We start from the raw sequence: 23,499 nt of genomic DNA on the forward strand, positions 1-23,499 counted from the left end.
ACTCAAATGATCTTTAGACTAGACTGGTGTGTATTTTGACCTTACCCAGCCTTGCAGGTTTGCACTGGGCCCAAAGAAGGCACAGACATTTTTGTGGGACAGTTTCTACGAATATACAAAGACAGCCTCTGCCCCTGTGGACTATCTGCCCACCAGGAAATGCCCGGTATGCCAGATGACTAGTCCAGGCCTTCTTGATTGGCATGAGGACAATAAAAGATTATTTGAAAGTTCCCCACCTCCCCTCAATAAATATAATGTAATGACAGACCCATCTCTGCCCCCCACCCCTCCAGACCCGAACTATTTGCCACCCCAAATCACCATGCATGGCCTTACCACTTACGTGCTGAGAGGAGGGAGCGATATGGGGCCCATGACGTGCTGTATGGAGGGCTGGACCGCCCCAGCCTGGGAGCCCCACATGGGGTAGGAGATGGGGGGCAGCTGGCGCAGCGATGGGCCGTAGTGGTGGTGGTGGTGGACAGCACTTCCCCTCGCTCTGGAGTACACGTCCTGCCATGGAAATGGGTTTTCATCATCATTAAAAGAGAAATGTTTGTGTTCTGTTCAACTTCTCATATGCAGCCAGACAATTAAAGGAAAGAAGGTCTACGCCCTAATATTCCAACTGAATGAAAGGAAATTTACTCCTCTGAAGTCTGCTAGTCACAGAGGTTGTGCCATGGCCATGGGTACAACAACAATTTGATGAAAAGGATATGCACAGCCAAAAATTACATAGAATCTAGGCCTATGTAATTTATAGCTGTGCATATACTTTTCATCAAATGAAGAATACAATGACAATATGACAAAGACAATGTCATATTATATAAATTAATGGCAATATTATATAGATATTATCCTCTTCCTGATTTTTATATATACTTTATTTTTATGTACGATACACAATAGTACTTTATTGTCAGTTTACTTTGCACTGAAATTCATTTTGCATCCCTGAGCAAGACTCTTTTATGATATGATATATATAAAGTATTATATAAAGTATTCTCATTCTGGCTTTGTACTTTATTTAAAGTATTATCTGAGAGCAATTTTGATGGAATGTACTGATGACAAGGGCGGGCAAAGCCGCATTAGCTACTGTCACTATTAGCTACTACTTTATTCCTGGTGTCCACACATAAGATAACAAAGTACATGAATAAACATACACACACACACACACACACTGTGCGCCATTCAAATTTAAAACAATTATTGGGTTGTTGGAGGACAAAAGGCTTCTTCTCATAAGGCACCACACCATCCATGTGTGTGCAGCTCGTAGAGCCCCCCTGGTGGAGCTGTCCGGAACTACACAAGTGTGGAGAGAGCCAGGGAGAGGGCAATGGGGAAATGGCCATCACATTGAGAGTACATAATATTCTATGATCTCTGGGCCATTAGCTTGCAGATATATACTGGCAGTAAGGGGCTGAGTGTGGGGGTGCAGGTCCTGTGGCTTGAGATGGGGTCATTAATATTCAGCATCATACACTGTAATTTGTTACTGGACCTTGGGAGTGGAGTGTGGTGTTGTGGGTGGGTGTCCCGAGACACACAAGTAAAACATTGCAAGCCAGTTAAACTTAAAAAAGTGCTGCTTCAGGTTTGTAAGTTAACTGAGCTTGAGACAAATATAGAGTTGAGTTGAGTTAACTTACACACTCAAAACAGCAGGGCAACTTACGTTTTTAAGTTGAACTGTCTTACAATGTTTTATAGTGCAGGAGAGAAGGCCATAGGGGCAATGGTCCCAAGCATCATGTACAGTAATCTACTGTAATATGTCAATGTGCGGTGGGTGCCGAGTCTTGGGGTGTGGGACTAGAATGGTCATGTCCTGAGGCTGGAGAGAAAGCCATGGGGGAATGGCCTTCACAGCTTTTCTCAATTACTTTGGTGCTTTTCTCGAATCTCTCTTGCAATTTGCAAAATATATAAAGCGCATTCTCAAAACATTTTGAACGAACAACAAAACGAGGTGGAACACCCAGCAAAAACCATTCTCTTGCTCAAAAACCTTAGTTGATCTCTCAAAAGCAAGTTGTTAGTCAATGAACGTGTCAGTGCCATCCGAATGGTTAGTCAATGTGTCATAGTGTATGGACAAGATATTCAAATTGATTTGTCATGTCTATTGACTAGTACACTTCTGAGGGTCTTTTCTGGTGTCAAATGTTGTAGCGCAGCACTATGGCTCTCTGTAATGTCATAGAAATGTTGTTATGATGTAGTTAAGCATTTTCAGCAAGTGAATAGGGTCGCCGGTGACCCCAGCTGCAGTAAGAGGCTACATTTGATGAGGTTGTAAATTCGACTTTATGTAACATTGATCAGCTAAGACTAGACTAGATATACATTCAGAGTATGACTAATTTAGTGACAGGCATTCTCATTGTAGAAAGTAGAAAAAAGCCAACTCTGGTTGAAGTGTCAAAATGTTCCCTCTACCAGCCCTATTTATTTGTCTTGCAGGCCAACAGGATGTGGAAAAAATAGAACTGTAAAGCAAAATACATTTGTAACAATACACTGACATTCAAAAAAGTTTTAGAAATACCAAGGCACTCATCTTCTATGTAGCCTAATTAAAATGCCTTTATTTTGTTGGGCATAGCATGATTAAAATACTTCGCCACGTTTCGGCATGAAGCCTTCGTCAGGAAGTGCCTTGGTATTTCTAAAACTTTTTTGAAATCAACCAAGCCTGTCACCAAAGAGCACCATCTTAAAAAACTAGACAGTTCCAGGAAGCACTCCAACTGGACTTCATTCTAATACACTGACATTGTATAAAGTCATTGTACAAAAATACTTAATACTTAATACTTAATGTAATATTTCAGGTAAAATTTGTGTGGAGCATAATTATACAGGGCATGCAATGTAGCGTGCAGTGCCTATTGTTACATTGCATGCCTGTTTTATCTATGAAATATTGTTTCCTTTAACTGCTATATGATGACTGACTGCTGTAGATGTGTGTATATTGGAGTGTATATGAATGGATGTGAGTATATGTATTATATGTGAATGTCTGAAGATGTTAATATTTCTATGTGTGAAAATGGTGATTATATGTTTAGCAAATGAGATGTGTACTACAAGATCTAACCTGATGGAACTGAACAGTCTGGTGTGAAACCAAATATCCATATAAGGGGACAATAAAGAATCTCATCTAATAATTGTTAATATAATGTGGAGTACATTCAGTCTATTGGTCATATGGGCATATAACCTCTAGAGAAAAGATATCTTGTTTCCGAGGAAGTCGCCATGCAGGACAAAACAGTTCTGTACAATACAGAACACTGACAAGACGACACTTACAGTAAGTACATACAGCACATTAACTCTCAGAGTCTCCCCCATCAGAATGTGACTGTATTTTACTGACCGTGGGGGCTGAGTGCGGGGTTGCAGGTGGATGTCCTGAGGCTGGGGAGAGAGCCATGGGGGGAATGGCCTTCAGCATCATGTTGTGCATGATGATCTGGTGCATCTGGGCATTCTGCATCAGCATCAGCTCCACCATGTCTGAGGGACAAGCATGCTTTTGCATTACATTACCGGTACATTGCACTACATTACATTTATATTGCATTACATTACATAGCACTACATTACATTGCATTACCGTGCATTACATTACACTTACATTGCATTACATGATGTTACATTATATTGCATTCCAATATTGAGATACATTGCATTATATTACATTACACTGTGTTACATTACATTTGTATAACACATTACATTACAGTATATTTGCCTTATAATTACACTATATGACATTACACCAGTTGACGCTTTCATCCGAAGCAAACTTTCATTTACCACTGTGGGGGAACCACAAGAAGTTCTGTGAAGAACCTGTGGGAGACAAATTAGTTGTTTGAAGAACCCTGAAGTATTCTTAAAGAGTGTGAGAGACCTCTTTAAGTTCTCTGAGGAACCTTTGGGTCCCTCCAAGAACACATTTGCCACTTACAGGTTTCTCAGAGAGTCTTTAGGTTCCCCTGAGTGGAAACTAAACTGAAGAACTTCTGATTTTTACATGGTGGTCGGGAACATAGAACACTCTTAGCTGAGCTGTGCTGTCTGGTATTCGCTACAAGAACGCTCGCACACACACACACACACACACACACACACACACACACACACACACACACACACACACACACACACACACACACACACACACACACACACACACACACACACACACACACACACTAACACACCCTCCTTGACGCTTCCTGATCTGATCGGGCCCGCTGGCTGTGGAGGGGGTATCTGGGTGATGAGAGGCTGTTGCTGTGGCAACTGCTGGATGATGGTGGCCGGCTGCTGAGGAAGCTGTGGGGACAGAGGAACACACACACAGACACACACACACACACAGGCACACACACACACACACACACACACACACACACACACACACACACACACACACACACACACACACACACACAAACACAATTTGTAATAGCAGGCCTCTAACTGGAAATAAAAGGAAAACACAAATGATTTTATTACAAAACTGGTCAATCAAACTTAGAGTATAATACAATTGAGTATTATTGGGTGCATGATTACTCGCCCATGCCCATTCGTGCCATTTCCCATGTCTAAATACGTTATCAATATCATAAATCTTTCCAAGTCTTTGCCTATATGAGTATGCAAGGAGGATATGCACAGTATAAGAAAGAGAGGCGATAAGAGAGGAGACAGGGTGTAGATAACGGGCACTATATAGCAGCATGTTTATGTGTGTTTGGATGTGTTACTATTTGCTGTACGATGGGTGGGGGTGGTGCTGGCTCTGGTGGGGCTGAGGGGGTGGTATAGAGCCGGTAGCTGAGGAGGCGCAGGCAGGGAGTGGACGCTGACAACTTTTGCCGGACTCAGGACAAAATCAACTGAAAGGGCCCCACCGCTCAATACATGCGGTGTAGAGGTAATGAGAAGAACCTAGTCTTCCTGGGCCGGGACAACTGACCAATGACAGATGCTTATAGTCATTGCTGTTTGCCATGTGATGCATGGGGTGGGTGCTGGAGCCGGGAAGAAATGACGAGGAAGAGGAAGAGAGAGATGCGCCTGGTAGATGTTCCTATAAGGAGGAAGAGGAGGTGGAGGCTGGTGGTCATGGAGAGGATGAGGAGCCTGGTAGATGAGGAGAGGATGAGGAAGAGGAGGAGGATGAGGAGGAGCTTGGTAGATGAGGAGAGGATGAGGAAGAGGAGGAGGATGAGGAGGAGCTTGGTAGATGAGGAAGAGGAGGAGGATGCCCTACCATTTGCTGTATGATCCGCGGTGGTGGTGGTGGCTGTGGAGGTGGTGGCAGCTGAGGCACAGGGGCTGGAAGAGGAAGAGGAGGAGGAGGCTGGTAGATGTGGATAGGAGGAGGAGGAGGAGGAGGGTGTGCTGTAGGAAAGTAATCTGGTCTCCGCTGCCGGTGACTGCCTCCCCATGTGTGTGGCCTGCCCAGGTCGTCCATTAGGTGCTGCTCCTGTGGAGTGATGGTGGGTGGAATACAGAGGTCACGGGCTTTTGTTGTTGCCTTGTAGACACACACACACACACACACACACACACACACACACACACACACACACACACACACACACACACACACACACACACACACACAAAACTCGGACTCATCACATGATTAAAGGCCATGTGTGTGTTGTATCTCTACCTACTCTGAGTCTCTGTAGTAAACTCCTCTTCCGTCTCAGGGCGCTATGCAAGGCATCAGCTTGGCCATCATAACTTCCTGCCATCGAAATACAAAGCAAACACAGAAGGTCAAATATAGCAATAGCATTTATGTAGCACATTATCGTACATGACTGTCATTCAATGTACTGAAGAGAAAAGAAAGAGAAGAGAGCAGAAAAAATATATTGTAGAAAGTACTATAGATCGTAGATAACTATCATCAAAGGAAGATGAAAATAAAGGTGAAAGTTCAGAAAACATGGCACAATGATTACTGTTCTTTTCTCTTATTTTATTTCTTGATTAAGTTTTCCTGCAACTTGCCTGTAACTGTATTACTGAAGGCTTGTGCAGGAGGACTCTCTTGAACTCTAAATATAGAAGGTCATTTGATGGTGCTTAATGAGAACTGTTCTAATGTACTGTCATTGATGGTGCTAGTCCGGCCTTTTGAAGTGCCTCCAGCTGCAATGTATTTTTTTCACCAGCAGATGGAGTGTGTGTCTAAAAATGTTTTGTCTAACAAAAAGTACCCCCCCGCCACAATGTACAGTAATGGGGCAAAGCAGAATCGTGTAGCCTATTCATTCACCCATATGCTCATAAAATAGATGAGAGGCCCTATACACATATACTGATAAAATGTAGGGACATTGTTGCGAATCCATACACATCCAGTCTAGCTTATCTGTATTTCACAGGCGCAGCTTACTTGTTGATGAAGCTGTATCTCCTCTTTCATCATAGTTGTTTCTCTCATTCTCAAGCCTCTGTGGTTATTGCACACACACACACACACACACACACACACACACACACACACACACACACACACACACACACACACACACACACACACACACAGAGAGAGAGAGAGAGAGAGAGAGAGAGAGAGAGAGAGAGAGAGAGAGAGAGAGAGAGAGAGAGAGAGAGATAGAGAAACAAAACTATGACTCATGGCTGCACATGAAGAATGAATCATGTGGTGTTTTTGTGATGATCTCATACGTGCAGACATTTGCACATTATCATTCCCCTCTTACCTTCTCTAGTAGCTTAAGTTTCAGTCGTGTCATCTGGTCAACGATAGGGTCAGTCATGTTGTCAGCAGACGCACGAGAAAGAAACTCAAACGGGAAACAAGTAACTCCACAAATGGAACAGGAACTATAAAATTACCGTTTTAAATCCTCTTTGGTAATCTAATTATGATGAAGGTCCCCTCAAGATAGCCAACCCAACGCCCTGTAGGGTTCACAGACTTCCTGACTCTCGGCTTTGCACTCTAACACTCATCCTCACATTACCTGGTTGCCAGCAACACTGCACTTATCTCAGGTGTGCCCTGCCCAGCCCTCGAGTTGCTATGCGGCAGGTTTACCCAACACTGATGTGTCATGGCCTGGCTCCCTGACAGGCAAGGGTATATAGGAAAGTACCCTTGACTTAAATGCTTAGCACTAGTCCTCCTTTTCTATAGGCCCTATGCTCTGTTTGATGGCAGAATAGGCATGATTGATGATTGAATAATACAGACTTTCACTTTAACTTGAAAATGTTACCCAGTGCCAGCTGATGTGGTTTGGCGTTTGTTTTGTTTATTTGTTGGCTTGTCTTGTTCTTCTTGTTCAATAGTCCTATAAGTGCCACATGCAAATTTGCAATGCACTGACTATTCCCACAGGCCTGCAACAAAACAGGCCATAGGAACTGACTGAAGTAGTTTAAGCTATGTGTCGGGATTTGAACTACAGCAATAGTCTGCTGACTCTTGTAAACTGGAGATAAAAAAAATGCGAGGGCTTCAGTTAATTTACCCGGGCTTTGGACAGTTTAAGTCTATTGGAGAACAACCTGAGACAGCTCAATGGGTGTTGCTTTAGGAACCAATTGAAGCAAGTCAGACGAGAGTAGACGTTTTGAAAACATGTGTTGGAGGATGGCTCTAAATTTCTAAAAGAATAATAATTGGCTACAAAAATGGTAGATTATTATATTTTCTGTAGTGCGTGTTTTTGATAGGCTGTCAATGTGTCAGTTACAGACTCTGGGCTGGGTGGGCGGGCGTTAGAAAATTTGTCATGAGGCGAAAGTGTGATTGGTTGTAAAGTTGATCATGTTGGTCCTGATAGGTCACATCAGCTGGGTCTAACCAATAAGGGCGGAGTTCAACCAAGTTCGCGGCCATGTTGAATTTCTTTCTGACAGTTACTCCAAAGATTTCTTTCCAACTTGAAGATATACAGCAAAGAAATAGGAGATTTTATCTAATTGAGAGTTGCATCGCGAGCTAAATTCACTCGTATGGTGTAGTTTTACTCAGGAAATGGATCAAGATGAACGGCAGCGAAAACTCGAAGCCGGACGAGCAAAGGTTTGTGAAATTGAACGTTATCCTAGCTCCTTGGGTTACTGCTACCAGCGTCTGCATTGGAATACAATAGCGGTAACGTTAGCTGAGCAACCTACTCGTCCACTTGCTATTACAAGCTAAACTTAGCCTGCTGTTCTAGTAACCCAATTGTTTAGCAAGTCCAAATACAATTTCACTGCAATTTGAGACGCTGGGTGCTTAATTGGCTTTGTCCCTTTTCTGGTAGTGTACATCGCCATTTCTGTAGATATCAATAAGAACCAAAGCTGCTGCCGCCAAATTAGTTTTTGCTAGCCATCCTACGGCAATGTTACCGCCGTTCAAAATCAGTGTCACAGACGCCTTGCAGTAACGTTGTTTTCTCCTTGGTAAACAGCCAAGTAAGCCATCGGATTTGGGGGTATTACCGCAGGTTATACCAGCAAAATCTGATTGACGCACAGCACCATTTTATGCCATTTCCAAACATCGACAGTCTGCTCCCTACATGTCACTGATGCACAGGTTCTGTCATTGACAACAGACAGTCCTTAAAAGCATTTCAGCATAACCTAATACGTATTGTCCATATCCCCATATCACCATCTTCCCCCCATGGCCATTTGATCATTGATGTGTGCCACTGTAACTGATGCAAGCAGGACTCGTCATGTTGTTGGTATTTTGCTGGAAAGTCACTGCTATGGCACGATTGCACAGCTCTTTTGTTTGGGTATCCTGGCATAAAGTTGGCCGTGCTGCGGGTAAAGTGAGGTCATCGGTCGGCTATGCGGTGTGGAGCGCAGACATTTGGGTTAACAGAGCTCTACACTGTTTGCTTTGCAAGAATGTGTAACAATAAAGTGTCTAAATCATCTTTATGAGCAGTATGATCTGCCCACGTTGTCTTGTAAATATAATACACCTCGTCATCAGGCGTTAGTTGGCTTTTTCTGAATCTGGCGTTTGTCTATAAACTGCGAAGCTGCTTAGGAATCCCTGCCAAAGGGCAGACATAAGGTGTCGAGGTGAATGGGATTGACTCCTTTTCTAGAAGAGTGCTGACTGGGTCAGTGCACCTCTCGCCTCGCATGCCCCCTTTCATTCTTGTGAATGCTCTCGCGGACTCTGAAGCAGGCAGTCCAATCCAGGCCAAGCATATCGCATTCGCTCATGGAGCAAAGTCAAATATTTACATGCAGGCATCTGCGCTGCTGTTGCCAAAGGTGTCGACTTGTGTTATCTTTGGGGGGAATCCGACACAAGACTGTCTCTGGGTAGCACTAGCAGACTGTCTCGCAGGTGGCTGGGTTAAATTTAGTACATTGTAAGCGGTTACGTCAGTGGTTGCAGTTGGTCCATCCACTCGACTCGAAGTAGAGCGAGGAGTTTTCACTTTTATTGTAAATAATAGGATATATATGGGTCATATAAAAACTTGTGGGCGTCATGGTATAAATGTGTAGGCTCTTACGGAGTATGTCTGCATTTTCCCTTGAAACTTTGAAGCGTCGGGAAGTAACTTGGCCATTGTTTTGGTCATTGCATTTTCCCACCGGTAGATGGCACAAGCCTACTGATGCTAGCAAATCACAAGCACTAAGTGAAATTCTAATAACTAAAATGTTTTCTTCCCTATTATTGATATGACATAGGGTGGCAATGCAAAATACACATCACTTCATTTGAAGTGAATAGTGCAACTGAGGTTTTATGTACTTGAAGATATGTTTTGACTAGAACTGCTCTTTAGCTAGAACCTACATCACAAGCTGTTCCATGAACAATAACTGAACAAGCAGTTGCCATGGTATTTGTTTGAGCACCATGAATCTCACAACAAGCCAAGCTCAACAATCTTAACCCAATAACCACAGTGTATTTGTGATGTACTATACATTTAAAACGCATTTGCCCTCACCAGTTGCCGATAACTGTTTATGGCTCTAGTCTGTTTATTTGCACCTAAGCTTACTTGTATGCATGTTATTTGTTTCAGATTAAGGCTGTCAATAAAGGGCTCTAAAGTGGGTCCTAAATGTCAGTTATTGGTTGCTAAAGCCAGCCAGCCAGGCAGCCAGCCACGCAGGATCTGTTTTTGGGTTCAGCTCCAGGCAGCTTCTGATATTTACATCTCATGTGGCATGACGGCGTGAAAAGGAGACTGGGGCGTCACACACACACACACACACACACACACACACACACACACACACACACACACACACACACACACACACACACACACACACACACACACACACACACACACACACACACACACACACACACAGCTGAGCCAGTGCATGTTAAGTCTGCCAATGCCACCCACGCATGTTGTGATTCAACTAATTTGCAGATTGCAGGAATAAATGGGTCAGTGTGAACCACATTGGTTTGCGTTATGCAAAATTAGTACCCAACTGTAAATGGAGAGATGGATGGGGCAACGGGTGAAGGGATGGGAAGGAATGAAGCCGTGCTGTTTAGTGTACATTGCTTCTTAACTTAGCAGGGCTCTACAGGTGTTGGGGAACCCTCGGGGAGCGTTGAGAATGAGACAGCTGGGGGGCATCAGTCCGTTTTATTTCTTAAAGGTGCACTGTGTAATATTTTTAGTAGTTACTTTCCATTCATTCATCAATTCATGCAGACAAATGTTACCTTTTTAACAAATACTTACCACCACCACCATTGAATTCCATGTAAGTTATTCATTATGACTGTGGAAATTTGCATTGTAAAATTGCATTTACATACATGAAAACATAGCAAATATTGGTTTACTATTTACTAATATTCATGAAAAGACCAAATTTGGCAATAGGCAGCACAGTTTCAATGAGTAGCATAGTTGCAATACATACGCTGGCCACAGTCTTAGACAGTGCAGCTTTTAAGTTTTGTAATACTAAGGGGGGTGTTGGCAGGCTTATGATGAGGTCAAGGGGAGTGTTCAAAAAGGTTGAGAACCATGTGTAGAGACTAACTTACTAGATTCGGTGAGCTTGCTTTCCCCCTCCATTAGTGAACTAAAAACACTGCTGCTCAAACATCCCTGCACCTATCGTTAGTTTTCTGGCTTTTGAGAAGGTGCTGTGCCATGCACATGTTTTTTTTTGTATTTGGAGTGATGGTTGGGAGCAGTGTTAAGTGTGCAGTGCTTAGTTATCCGTGTGTGCCCGTGTCTGTCTCTGGAGATGCTTTGTCTGCTATTATGGGAGGTACCAGTGTGGCTGTTTAATGGTGTGTGTTGTGTGGTTGTGTAGGTGGGTGGTTGGTGTCTGTGTGTGCAGCACTAGTGTGTGTTCGTTTTTGATGCGCTATAATCTAGTGTAAGAGGCTTAGGTGGCGCACACACACACACACACACACACACACACACACACACACACACACACACACACACACACACACACACACACACACACACACACACACACACACACGCAGCTCTCAGAATGGGAGGGGTCTGCTCAGTGATGTGGATGAGTAGAAGCAGCAGTAGCAGCATCAGCACCCGGCTTCTCTCAGCTGGCAGCTACCAGCCACTTCTCAACTCCGGGAAGTCTCTTGCTCTCCTCTCTACGCTCTCTCTTTCTTTGTCTTTCTCTCTCTCTCTCTCTCTCTCTCTTTCTCTCTCTCTCTCTCTCTCTCTCTCTCTCTCTCTCTCTCTCTCTCTCTCTCTCTCTCTCTCTCACCAGGGAGACTTGACCACAGACAAGAATTTCATATAGGAAATGGGACAACTCAAATGAACTTTTTTTGCCTGTACTTTTTCCCTTCTTGAAGGATGTCTCAGGGAAGCTGTCTACCTCCGCATCTCTTCCTCAGTCTGCACTCTCTACTCTTGCTACAGGAGTTACTCACCAGCTGATCTCATAGAGCTGACATGCAGAATGAGGATACATTGTATTTTTTAAAATTATTTTGTTTTTTGTTTTATTGTCAATCCACCTCCATGGATGCTGTGATTTTTTGATCCTAGTTGCGACCTGTAGTCTTCCCCAACACTAGCATCCACAATCTGTGAGCCGATGAGTTACGGTTATGAGTCCGTGAGTGGTGGCGAGGGGGATAGCATGCTGCTGCTGGGGTCGTGTTACCTGATCCTCTCCTACCTGTGCCTCTACCTGTCCCTCAACCTGTGCCACAGCTTGCTCACTATCGACAGCGTCGTGCGAAAGGTGACGGTGGGGGCTCGTCGAAAAAGGCGGCGAAGAGGAAGGGCGCGGCTAACCAAAAGGCTGACGGCGCGCAGAAAGAGCGCCCCCTAGAGACGTCACAGAACTCAGCGGTGACGACGCCAGGACACGACGGACACGTCGACTCACCAGAGGACCAGAGTGACACTCAAGAGGTGGGTTCGCTGTACATTGCCAATCATACAACATGCCTTGGGGGAATACTAAGAAGCTGGATCAGTAGTAAACCAAGTTAAGTTAAATTAACCTTGTGATGGAGGTAAATCATCTAATAGAAGAGCCTAGAGTCCTGACTTTCCTAACTAAATGATGCCTGCAGCCAGTGTATCTATTAGCTGGTTTATCACCACTTCCTGTAGGTTAACAAAGCCTGGTTTATCATTTAACTATGTACTTCTTAGAATACTCCACTCCTGTACTCTCCTTGTGCTTGTAGTCTCATTGTGCGAGGCCAGAGGTCATTGACGGCAGATGTTGTTTTCAATATCTCGCAAAAGCACAGTTCAAAAGTAATGTTCTCATTGGCAAGCGAGATGTTGAATGGGGAAGAATCTCCCAAAAAGTGTTTTGCCTAGACTAACAGCGGAGAAACGTTATTCTCTTCTCCGTGGAGGTGGGGCATCAGGGAAGCATGAGTCCACAAGCACAAGGATGGGAGGTTGGATAATGAGATGGATCCTAGAGGTGGGTGCACTGTAGGCTGCCAGTCACACACCTTATGGTCTTGGAAAAGGTAAAAGAACTGGATATGTACAGGGAAATTGGTCTTGGAGGTCCAAAAGTGATTGAATTTGGCCATTGAAAAGTTGTATGAACCCTCTGTTATACACTGGGTTTACTGTAGCCTGGTCTTGCCATTCAGTCAGTAATTTCATAGAGTCGATTGAGCTGCCGAAATGATTTCTGAAGTGTTGGAAACGAGGCATTCCATTTCCCATTTCCTTGAACTCTGGCTTGATTTATTCTGTGTATTCTGAATAAATATGTGTATTGAATCTCTCTCTTTAACAGACATTTGAAGTGTCGTAGCTTAGCTTTTCACTGCCAGCATTGGTGCTTTATACTATTCCACTTCTCCCTTCATAATCTGACACTTGACATCTTAGTCTGAGGCGCTTTTTTTCTTTCTTTTTTTCCCCTTTTTGTAAGGATGTCATGAAAATGAGTCAATTTATGTGGAAAAGCGGCATTGGACGAATGTATGCCTTATTTAGCCCTGAGCAGGATCCAGTAGACCTTATAATGTGCATCAGCCTCACTGCCCTGCCCTGCCTTGCCCCTCCCTGCCCCTCTCCTGCCCACTCGGCCACTCCACTGCCCTCTGCTACCCTGCCCCTTTCCCCTTCTCTGCTCTCACTCTCTTTCTCTCTCGCTCTGCTCCGCTCCACTCCTCTACCCCTCCCCTGCTCTGCCCTGTCTGTATGTTTGGTGTGCATTGCTTGTGATGAGCATGCGTGCACAGTGGTTAGTTAAGTCCGTGTGTGTGTGACTGTGTGTGTGTGTGTGTGCGTGTGTGTGTATTTGTGTTTTTTTAACTCATTGCATAGCCCGTAAATGGGTCAGCTGCCATGTGAATGCTGCAAGGGGAAATGTTGTCATGGTAACACAACCAGCAATAACGTATGCACTTTATTTTCATCCCTCTCCTGTTTGTGTGTGTGTGACTGTGTGTATGTGTGTGACTGTGTGTGTGCACATGTGTTTTGTGCTTGTGCGTGTGTATCTTTTATTTGAAACCTTTTAGCACTCCAGATCCTCCAGTGAAGACCACAGCAGTAGTTTGGAGCAGGAAGGCAACAGGCTGGCGGCGGATGACTGTAGCCAGGCACAGAGCTCCCTTTTGGGGGACGGGGCAGAGGCTCACCCCCCTGAAGAACCAGGGGCCATGGTGGTCCCACACACAGGCAAAGAGCAGCTTAAGGTACCACATCAGTTCTCTTCCAACGTCCTTTCCTTTCTCCCACAGCTTTTCTTACTCTCCCTCTCTCACTCTCACACCCCAACCCCCCCACCCCCTCAGCCTTTCTTTTCACCTTGCCTCCCCACTCTCTTTTATTTCTTTCTCGCTGTCTTCCGCTCTCTCTGGCAGTCTTTCTCTCACATGCGGAGTGCACCCCTCTTGCGCACCCACTCCGCACGTGATTTACACCCACACACTCATGAGCGAATAATGGTTACTTTGCTGTCTCTCAAACGCTCTCACGGTGTTGGCAGAGTTGAAATTCAAACACTTGGATTGTGCTTTGAAATTCAAACACTCTGGTTAATGCTGCTTTCTCATTGGTTAGTAGGTGAGCAATACAATCGTATGACTTGCACGGCTCAAAAGTTGGTCTGTCCAAAACATTTAAAAACCATTCCATAACTGATCAATACCTGCTAGGATGTGCCTAGTATAGCAACCGTCAACTCTTTGATGGATGATTGACTGCTGTGGCTGCGGGCTGTGTCGCGTTTTACTTAACGTTCCAAAAATGTATGAAGCAGTTAAACTAACATTGAAGCGAAACTTGACCTCCTCTGACGGATGCACTAAAGACGCATGCATTAAACATTTTGAAGTCAACGTAACGGAGCAAACTTCATTCTGCTTCACGTCAGGAGGTTCTTAGGTTCCGCCTCGTCGACTTCAAACAGTTTAATGCACGCCTCGCTGAATGCTACTCGTTACATAATGGATATTCCACAGGAGATGCTTCCTCTTTTTTTTACAGGAGTGCAGAGATGCATGTGTGATTACAATCATGCAGATAGTGAGATGGTAAAATGAGATGTTCCTGAAAAGGTACATTAGCATCACCATTAAAGCGAGCTAGCAAGATGAGATGTTTGATTTAGAAATTAGTTATCATCATCACCCTTAAAAGTGAGTTGGCGAGAGCAGAGGTGCTTGTTATAGTCATTGGCCCACACATGAGCTCGCACGAAGTGAGACTTTCTTCGCCATTGCAGGAAAGTAAAATGGCTTGCAGAGATTTGAAAAGTGAGATGGCAGGATAAGGAGAGCAGGCTCTTAGTGCGGTGTACTCATTTGTGTCTAGGAGGAGGAGGAGGAGGGTAAGGCAGAAGAGAAGGTGGATGATGAAGATGAAGACACTGGTGAGGAAGAGGAGGAGAGAGAGGATACTGATGATGATGAGGGGCAGAGTGAGGATGATGAGAATACTGATGATGATGAAGATGCTGGTGAGGAGGAGGAGAGTGAGGATGATAAGCATAATACTGATGATGCTGAGGAGTGTGAGGATGAAGAGGAAGATACTGATGATGAGCAGGGTGAGGATGAAGAGGAGGATACTGATGAAAATTATACTGAGGAGAGTGAGGAAGAGGACGAAACAGATGATGAGGAGGAGGGTGAGGATGAAGAGGAAGAAACTGATGATGATGACGATGAAGAGAATACTCTCTTCTTCCTCGCCCTCATCCTTAAACAGGATACTAATGAGAAGGAGGGTGTGGATGAAGAGGAAGAGGAGGAGGAGGAGGATGACGGTGAGGTTAAGGCTAAGGATGATTAATCTAAAAGCTGCCGGCAGTCCTACTCACACATTTCCTCCTGTAGTTGAAGTAATGCCTCCATTAACTCTTCCTCACATTCACATCTGATGATTTCTCATTCAAGACATCTGATGTCTTTACATCACAAGCAAATAAAAGGGCTAAAAAAATACCTCACAATGTAGTCAGACGTTTATCTCAGTGCCTGTATCTGTCCGAAAATCAAAGTATGTACTAAATGAGACTTAATGGGGACTGCCTAGATTTAAAAAAACTTGTTTCAGACAAAAGTATGAAGTGCTGAAAAAGCTTCAGTAACTTCTCAGAAAGTGACCATGCAAAACCTCCAAAAATATAACTGTGTCACTGTGCTTCTGTGCGTGAATCAGGCCAGGTCTCAAAACTGACACAGCTGAATGAATTCAAATTAAAGCGGGGTTAAATTAAAGATCGCTTAATTGCTGCTGACCCAAGACACCTTTTTGTTCTGGAAGTTCAAGCACACCTCCCTAAGGTTCGTAGGTATATCAAGCCACCATGCTGTGTGAACGGGCTTGAACTCGCTGTCATTCCCATCATGACTTGATTTTGTTGCATTTCTGAATGTTTGGTTGTGATTGATAACGACTCCATTTCATCAATGAAGATCGTCCCAATAGTTAGTGCTGTGTTGTAAGGTGTTGGGTGGTGATATATGCATTTTGGGATGACATTTGGAGTATGTTGAGACATCAAAGACAAAGTAAACGAACCATTCGACCATTAGAATGGCCAGGATCTTGGTGTACTGAACAAACAATGGCGCATTGTTGTCAGGAACTGACAAGTCAAGAGTAGTGCGATACAACTGCATGTTGAAAATGGACGGAATCCTCTGGAATTAAGTCTGTAAATATGAACACTGCTGTTGCATTGTGTTGCAGCAGTCAGTCGCTATTTCTCAAAGTCAAGTGTTCTAGCCTTGGTAGTGCGTGAAATGCCTAGTGATTGGATACTCTGCGGAGTTCACCAAAGAGTATCCAATCACAGGGCGTTTCGCGTCCTAACAAGGCTGGAACACTTGACATTGAGTAACAGTCAAAGTGTGCAGTAGATAAGAGAAGATGAAGGAGACCCCCCCTCTCTCTGTCTTCCTTTGTCTCTCTTTATATTCGCCCCTATGAAAAGCAATTTTACAGGTTGTTTTAAAGTGACGTGTCACATTTTCTGGAAATGAGCTCATTCAAGCCATTCTTTGCTTCTGGGGATATTAGTTCTATTTTTACGCCAGCAATCATCATTGAATTGTATGGAACTGGCCAGCTGGTAGCTGGTCCCATATGATTCAATGGTTCGTATATGCTAGTTTGGAGGTAGAATTTGTGTTGCCAGACTCGGAGAACAGCTGAATTAGTAAGAGAAAGGTAAAACTCAATTATTTAACTGGAGTGGAGGGATTAAATTAGGTTCTTTCCAGAAATGTTAGAATGTTTTTTGCAGTCTGTAAGTATGAACTCTGCTGAGTGGAGAATGAGACCCTCCCTCTCTGTCTTTCTTCCTTTCTCACTTTATTCAAGTGTCTCCCTTTTTATAAAAGACAATTCTGCATTTTTTTTTTAAGCGATACGTGCACCATTTCTGGAAATAAACTAGTACAGCACCTCCTTTTCAGTTAAATAATTGGATTTCTCTGAGTTAAATCATTGGGGTGTTCTCTGAATCTGACAGCTCACATTCTACCTCTTATTTTCAGAAATGGTATGCTGTCAGTTTAAAGGCCATTAATATCTTCCTGAAGAGAAAAAAGCTGGAATAACACGGATATGACTGCTCTTTTTTTATCAGGGGCACGACATCACTAACGTTTTGATGGTTAAACCAATCTTCATCAGAGTTGTTCATGTTGTGCACCTGATTAAAGAAGAACAGAATTGCATTGGTGCTGCTCCAGCTTTTTTACTCCCCAGATAGAACACAGAATCTCAGTGACTCAGTTGGTAGAGGAGTCTGCTCTGACTGTTTTTTCATAGGCGGCTGCACAGATATGGCATGGAGAGTAGGATACTGGCCAGCTTTTCCCGCTATACAATAGAGAGAGTATCTTAACTGGTAATTTTACAGCCTGGTATGGTAACACCATTGCCCAAGACAGGAGAGCCCTCCAGTGAGTTATCGAATCTGCTCAACGGGTAATCACATCTGAACTACCCAACATCCAGGATCTTTACGATCAATGGTGTCTAAGGAAGGCCAAACATTTATATCGGATCTTCACCACCCCAGCTACACGCACTTCGCCCTACTACCATCTGCCCGCAGATACAGTTGCATGCCTGCCCACACCAGCCGATTTGGGGACAGCTTCTTTCCTCAAACCATCAGGCTGGTGAACTCCAAACCACCATAGAAATGACACCCATCCTTTACTCATATCTCCCTTTTTCTTCAGCCTACCTTTTTCTAAATGCAGATATTTTAAAAAGCTATTCTATATTTTTTTCCCTTACTTCTACTTTTTTCTTTTTTACATTTTTTTTGGGACTCTCCGAGCGGCGAAGCTTTCCATTGCACATGGATTCTAGAATTCATGTACACATGGCAATGAAATATCTTGTATCCATCTTGTATCTTGTTTGACAACCAAAAGGTTGCAGATTCCAGTCCTGCTCTGCGTAAGCCCCATAGACGTGTCCTTGAGCAAGATACTTAACCCCAAATTGCTCCTGGTGGTAGGGTGGTACCCTGCTTTTAATATCCGTTTTGGCCTCTTCTCTAAATGTCTCTCCTCCTTCTGTCTCCTGTGCCCATGCAGCAGCTGCAGCGTGCGGTGGAGAAGCGCAACGAGATCATCTCCCAGCTGAGCAGCAACCTGCAGGGGGCACTCAAGAGCAGAGACCAGGTGCAGCAGGAGGCCCTGCAGCTCACACAGCAGATACAGGCCCTGCAGCTGCAGCTCCAGCAGGTATATATATACAACTAGCTAGTTCTCTATCTCCCTCTCTGACTATCTCTCTTCATCCCTCCATCACACAGTAGATACAGGCCCTCCAGCTGCAGCTCCAGCAGCCACACGTCTCCATCACTCTATCGCTCTATCTCTATTTTTATCACTATTCATCTGTCTATCATACAGCAGATAACTGGCTTTACAGCAGCAGCTCCAGCAGGTATATATAGCTAGCTCTCTGTCACACAGCAGATACAGGTCCTGCAGCAGGTATATCTATTTCTCTTCATCTAGCCATCTCTTCCTGCTGTATATATCGGGAACTAGCTATATATACAGTCCCAGGAAAAAGTTTGTACACCCTTTGAAATGTCTTACCTTTCTGTCAAAATTGGTCATAAAACATGGTCTGATCTTCCCGGAAATCACAAGAAGGAACAACCAGAGTCTGCTTTAACTAAATCAACCCAAACATTTACAAGTTTTCATATTTTCATTGGCCATAAGATGTAAACATTCACAGGACAGCAAGGAATAAGTAATAACACCCTTGCATTCAATAGGTTTTAACCCTCAGTTAGTCGCAATAACCTTAATCAGATGTTTCCTGTAGTTGCAGATCAGATTAACAAAACAATCTGGATGTATCTTGTCTCCTTCTTCTTTAGAAAACTGCCTCTCGTCAGCAAGGTTTGTGGGATGTCTGGAGTGCGTAGCTTTCTTGACTTCATGCCATTTAATCTCAATTGTTTTTTATCAGAGCTTTGACTGGGCTATTCCAGAATGTGTATTTCATTATTATGAAGCCATTCTAAAGTCGATTTGCTTCTAAAGTATGGGTTGTTGTCACATTTCAGCACCCACCCTCTTGAGTGCTTCAACTGTGTGACACACTACCTCACTTTTTTCTGTAAAATATCTCGATAAACTTCTGAGTTAATTGTTCCACTGAAAACAGCAAACTGAAAAGGGCCTGAGGCAGCAAGGTAGCCGCATATAATGATGCTCCCGCCACCATACTCGAAGGTGGAGATGATGTTTTGGTGAAGGTGTGGTTCTCCAGTTCTCCTCCAAACATGACATTGTGTGTTCCCCTGAACAATTCAACTTTGGTTTCAACGTTGGTCTACAGAATATTTTGCAGTAATTCTATGAAGCATATAAATGCTTTTTCGCAAACCTCAAAGGTGCAGCAATATTTTTTTGGACAGAAACCCCATTAATTTTAGATTGGCAGAATGAATCCCATTTTTAGCTATTCTTGGTTACATCTCCTCTTCTGAGTATGGTGGCGGGAGCATCATTATATGCGGCTACCTTACTGCCTCAGGCCCTTGACAGTTTGCTATTATTAGTGGAACAATGAACTCAAGTTTATTGTGATATTTTACAGAAAAAACATGAAGTCTGTCACACAGTTGAAGCACTCAAGACATTTCATTCTGAAATGTGACAACAAACCATAATTTAGAAGCAAATCGACTTTAGAATGGCTTCATAATAATGAAATACACATTCTGGAATAGCCCAGTCAAAGCCCTGACAAAAAACAATTGAGATTAAAAGGCATGAAGTCAAGAAAGCTATGCACTCCAGACATCCCACAAACCTTTGCTGACGAGAGGCAGTTCTCTAAAGAAGAGGGAGACCAGATACAAACAGATTGTTTTGTTAATCTGATCTGCAACTACAGGACAAGTCTGGTTGATGATATTGCAACTAACTGAGGGTTAAAACCTACTTAATGCAAGGGTGTACTTACTTATGCCCTGCTCTCCTATGAATGTTATGGCCTTATGACCAATACAAATATGATAACATGTAAATGTTTGGGTGGAATTAATTAAAGCAGACTCTGATTGTTCCTTCTTGAGATTTCCGGGAAGATCAGACCATGTTTTATGATCAATTTGGACAGAAATGTAAGACATTTCAATGGGTGTACAAACTTTTTCCTGGGACTGTAGCTAGCTAGGTCTCTCTGTTCATCCCTCCACCACACGGCAGATGCAGGTCCTACAGCTACAGCAGGTATTTAGGTATCTGTCTATTGCTCCCTTTGTCCCTCTCTCTTCGTCCCTCTCTTTCTCTTTCTCTGTCTCTCACTCACTCACTCACTCACTCACTCACTCACTCACTCACTCACTCACTCACTCACTCACTCACACTCTCTCTCTCTCTCTCGCACACACACACACAGCGTATACAGCTACAGCTGCAGCAGGTATATAGAATACCCCACCCCTCTCTTGCCATGTTACCATCTTTCTCTCCATCTCTGTATTTTTCTACATATCTCTCGCAACAGATACAGGCTCTAAAGCAGCAACTGCCGTAGATACAGGACCTTCATCTCTTCTTCTGCCCTTGTTCTCTTTTTTTTGTTGTTCTTATGTAGCTAACTTTCTATAGCTGCTTCCTTCAGTCCCTCACTCCCCAACCGCCTCTTCTTTCTTTATCCCTACCTACTCCTCCATAGTACCTCTCCCACGCTCGCTTTCTCTCTTGCTCGCTCTCGCTTGCCGTTTTTCTCAGTCTGTTTTTTTCCCTCCCCTCTCTCCCACCTACACATACACTTGTACAGCTGCAGCGTCAGGTATGTATTCATGGCGTCCGCTATATTGAACTTGCATAAGCATACTCTACTATTGTGTTGGCGGTAAAGCACTAAAAGGTCAACCATTTTTGAGTTCGTATCCACCTCTGCTCATCCTAAATTTACACTCTCACTATTGTACTCCACCTTGTGTGTCGTGATTTTGAGCATGGCCCCTTGTACAACTTGAATGTATAGTTTAGTTTTGTTCTTGGCATGCCCTCTCAAGTGCCTGCATGATCTGTGTAGTATGATTGAGACGACAAAACTTCCATTCTTCGCCCAGCTTGTTGAAGGGGCCAGCAACTTTGTACATCATTGCCTGGTAAAATTGCATTGCAATCAACAAAGTAGCTAAACTGGCTAACAACAACGCTTTCCAAAAATGTACCCCTGGTCTATCGTTCCATCTGGCACTCCATATCCATGTTCAGCTTTTCATCTCTTCAGTCTTTTTGTCTGCCTGCTTATGTCTATTGCTCTATCTGTTTTTGTCTTTCTGTCTGTCTGTCACTTTCTCCCTCTCTCTCGTCATGTCTGCGATATTTCGTCTGTTAATCTCTCCATCCATCTGTCTCTCTCTCTCTCTCTCTCTCTCTCTCTCTCTCTCTCTCTCTCTCTCTCTCTCTCTCTCTCTCTCTGTCTGTCTGTCTGTCTGTCTGTCCTTCAGACGAAGGAGTACCTGAGGAGTAGGAGTCAGGGTAGCTGTGAGCTCAGCCAGGCTCCGCAGCACTCTGGGCAGCCAATGTCACCACAGAGCCTCCAGGTCCAGGACCTGCTACAGCAGCAACTGAAGGAACTCCAGCAGGTACCTCGGCAATCAGCAGTTTTGCCTCAGCTAATTGAGTTTTTTTTTTATTATTCTTTTTTTATTTCCATAGTCATACAGTGCATCAATACATCTCCATTCTTATTTAACAAAACAAGCAAGTAGTCCATAGCTTAAGTATACATACTTGTCCTTGGGTTAGCACACTTCATCTAATTTGAGTCTTGACAACAGGGAGTATGCCATTGCCAAGAAACAAGCTAAGTAGTAATCCAGGTTGAGTTAACTTTGGGGTGGTGGTAAATCACCTAATACTTTAACTTGATCCAGGAGTCCTCATTTTCAAAACATTCACTACAAGTTATTTGTGCTACCGTATCTAAATTTAAAAGCAACATATTAAAAACAACGTATTTGGTGCGACATTCACTTGCTCATACGAATGGCAGCACTGTCATGGATTGATGATGTCATGAGTTCTGGCCTTCATGAAACTGGGGGTGGGGTTGGGGGGGAATTCTCCACATAGGCCAAAAAAATTCACTACCCATTTTCAATGTGACCGGATTTAATACATAAAAATACATATTTCGGGATTGTTCCAAATAATGAAAATATTCATATTCACATAATCACTATTATTTTGGTCAAAATCGTAATCACGATTATTGATTTTTTAATAATTATGTAAAGGCAATAGCATGAAACCGTGTGGACAGATTTATGGCCAGAAACACCAGCCTGTCAGTATGTTTTGGCTTCAAGGACACTCTCAAAGGTAGGTCACTATTGAAAGCACGACTTCACGAACTTTCACAATTTTATCACTATTTTCGATTAATTTTGCAGCCCTACTACCATGAGTGAGAAGCCATATTATTTAGTAGCTGTATATTTTACCATATAAATAAGGGCCTGATTGCAATGAATACTTCTATGCATTTTGGTGTCTTTCCATAAGTTTGAGACGGTACGAGGTGAGCTCATTTTTCTTACAAGTCCGTCTCAAACAACGGATTTCTTTTTTTTTTGAACACTTTATTTTAAGAGTTTTCCATAGCATAATAATAATACAATACAATTAAACAATCCAACTGGATTAAAAGGGAACGCATACAGACAAAATGACAGATACAAACACTGCAAACCATGAAAGATTGCAGCTTAAAAGAGGAAAAAAAAGACATGAAAATAAAGACAGAGAAAAAACAAAAAACAAAACAAAAAACAACAACAACAAATAAAACACACACACAAAATACATGCTCAAGCTCCTTGCACTTCCAATGTAGTACAGTTGAGGAAGGGGAGAAATTACGCTAAGGTTAGTTTTTCTACACAGCTAATGAATGCAGACCATGTTTTGCCAAATCTTTTACATGAACCACCCAG

General features: G+C 43.3%; 2 protein-coding genes across 7 annotated transcripts in view; one reads left to right on the top strand and one right to left on the bottom strand.

Moving 5' to 3' along the window:
* Nucleotides 1-342: 342 nt before the first annotated feature.
* Nucleotides 343-7,007, bottom strand: zgc:112416 (uncharacterized protein LOC550509 homolog). The gene is made up of 7 exons (XM_063212497.1): nucleotides 6,801-7,007; nucleotides 6,470-6,527; nucleotides 5,739-5,812; nucleotides 5,327-5,542; nucleotides 4,266-4,380; nucleotides 3,413-3,552; nucleotides 343-516 (listed from the first exon to the last, which is right to left on the bottom strand). Exons 1-7 carry the CDS (start codon nucleotides 6,855-6,857, stop codon nucleotides 343-345), a joined length of 834 nt encoding a protein of 277 aa, XP_063068567.1. The 5' UTR covers nucleotides 6,858-7,007.
* A 971-nt stretch (nucleotides 7,008-7,978) lies between these two features.
* The window catches only part of pcnt (pericentrin), an 81,602-nt gene continuing 66,081 nt past the window's right edge, over nucleotides 7,979-23,499 (top strand). For all 6 annotated transcript variants that reach the window (XM_063211542.1, XM_063211539.1, XM_063211543.1 and 3 more), the window contains exons 1-5: nucleotides 7,979-8,131; nucleotides 12,267-12,470; nucleotides 14,060-14,236; nucleotides 18,608-18,757; nucleotides 22,009-22,146. In XM_063211542.1, coding sequence (XP_063067612.1) covers nucleotides 8,084-8,131; nucleotides 12,267-12,470; nucleotides 14,060-14,236; nucleotides 18,608-18,757; nucleotides 22,009-22,146 — 717 coding nt within the window. In that variant the 5' untranslated portion in view covers nucleotides 7,979-8,083. The remainder of the gene's footprint in view (nucleotides 8,132-12,266; nucleotides 12,471-14,059; nucleotides 14,237-18,607; nucleotides 18,758-22,008; nucleotides 22,147-23,499) is intronic.

Source organism: Engraulis encrasicolus, chromosome 12 (genome assembly GCF_034702125.1).
Source record: "Engraulis encrasicolus isolate BLACKSEA-1 chromosome 12, IST_EnEncr_1.0, whole genome shotgun sequence".
Classification (NCBI taxonomy): Eukaryota; Metazoa; Chordata; class Actinopteri; order Clupeiformes; family Engraulidae; genus Engraulis; species Engraulis encrasicolus.

Excerpts from the sequence above, each read along its gene's own strand:
- zgc:112416 (XM_063212497.1), bottom strand. The coding sequence starts at position 6,857 with ATGACTGACCCTATCGTTGACCAGATGACACGACTGAAACTTAAGCTA. Across the intron at positions 5,813-6,469 it reads AGATACAGCTTCATCAACAA|GAAGTTATGATGGCCAAGCT; the intron begins GTAAGCTGCGCC and ends TTTCGATGGCAG. Across the intron at positions 4,381-5,326 it reads CGCGGATCATACAGCAAATG|CTTCCTCAGCAGCCGGCCAC; the intron begins GTAGGGCATCCT and ends CTGTCCCCACAG.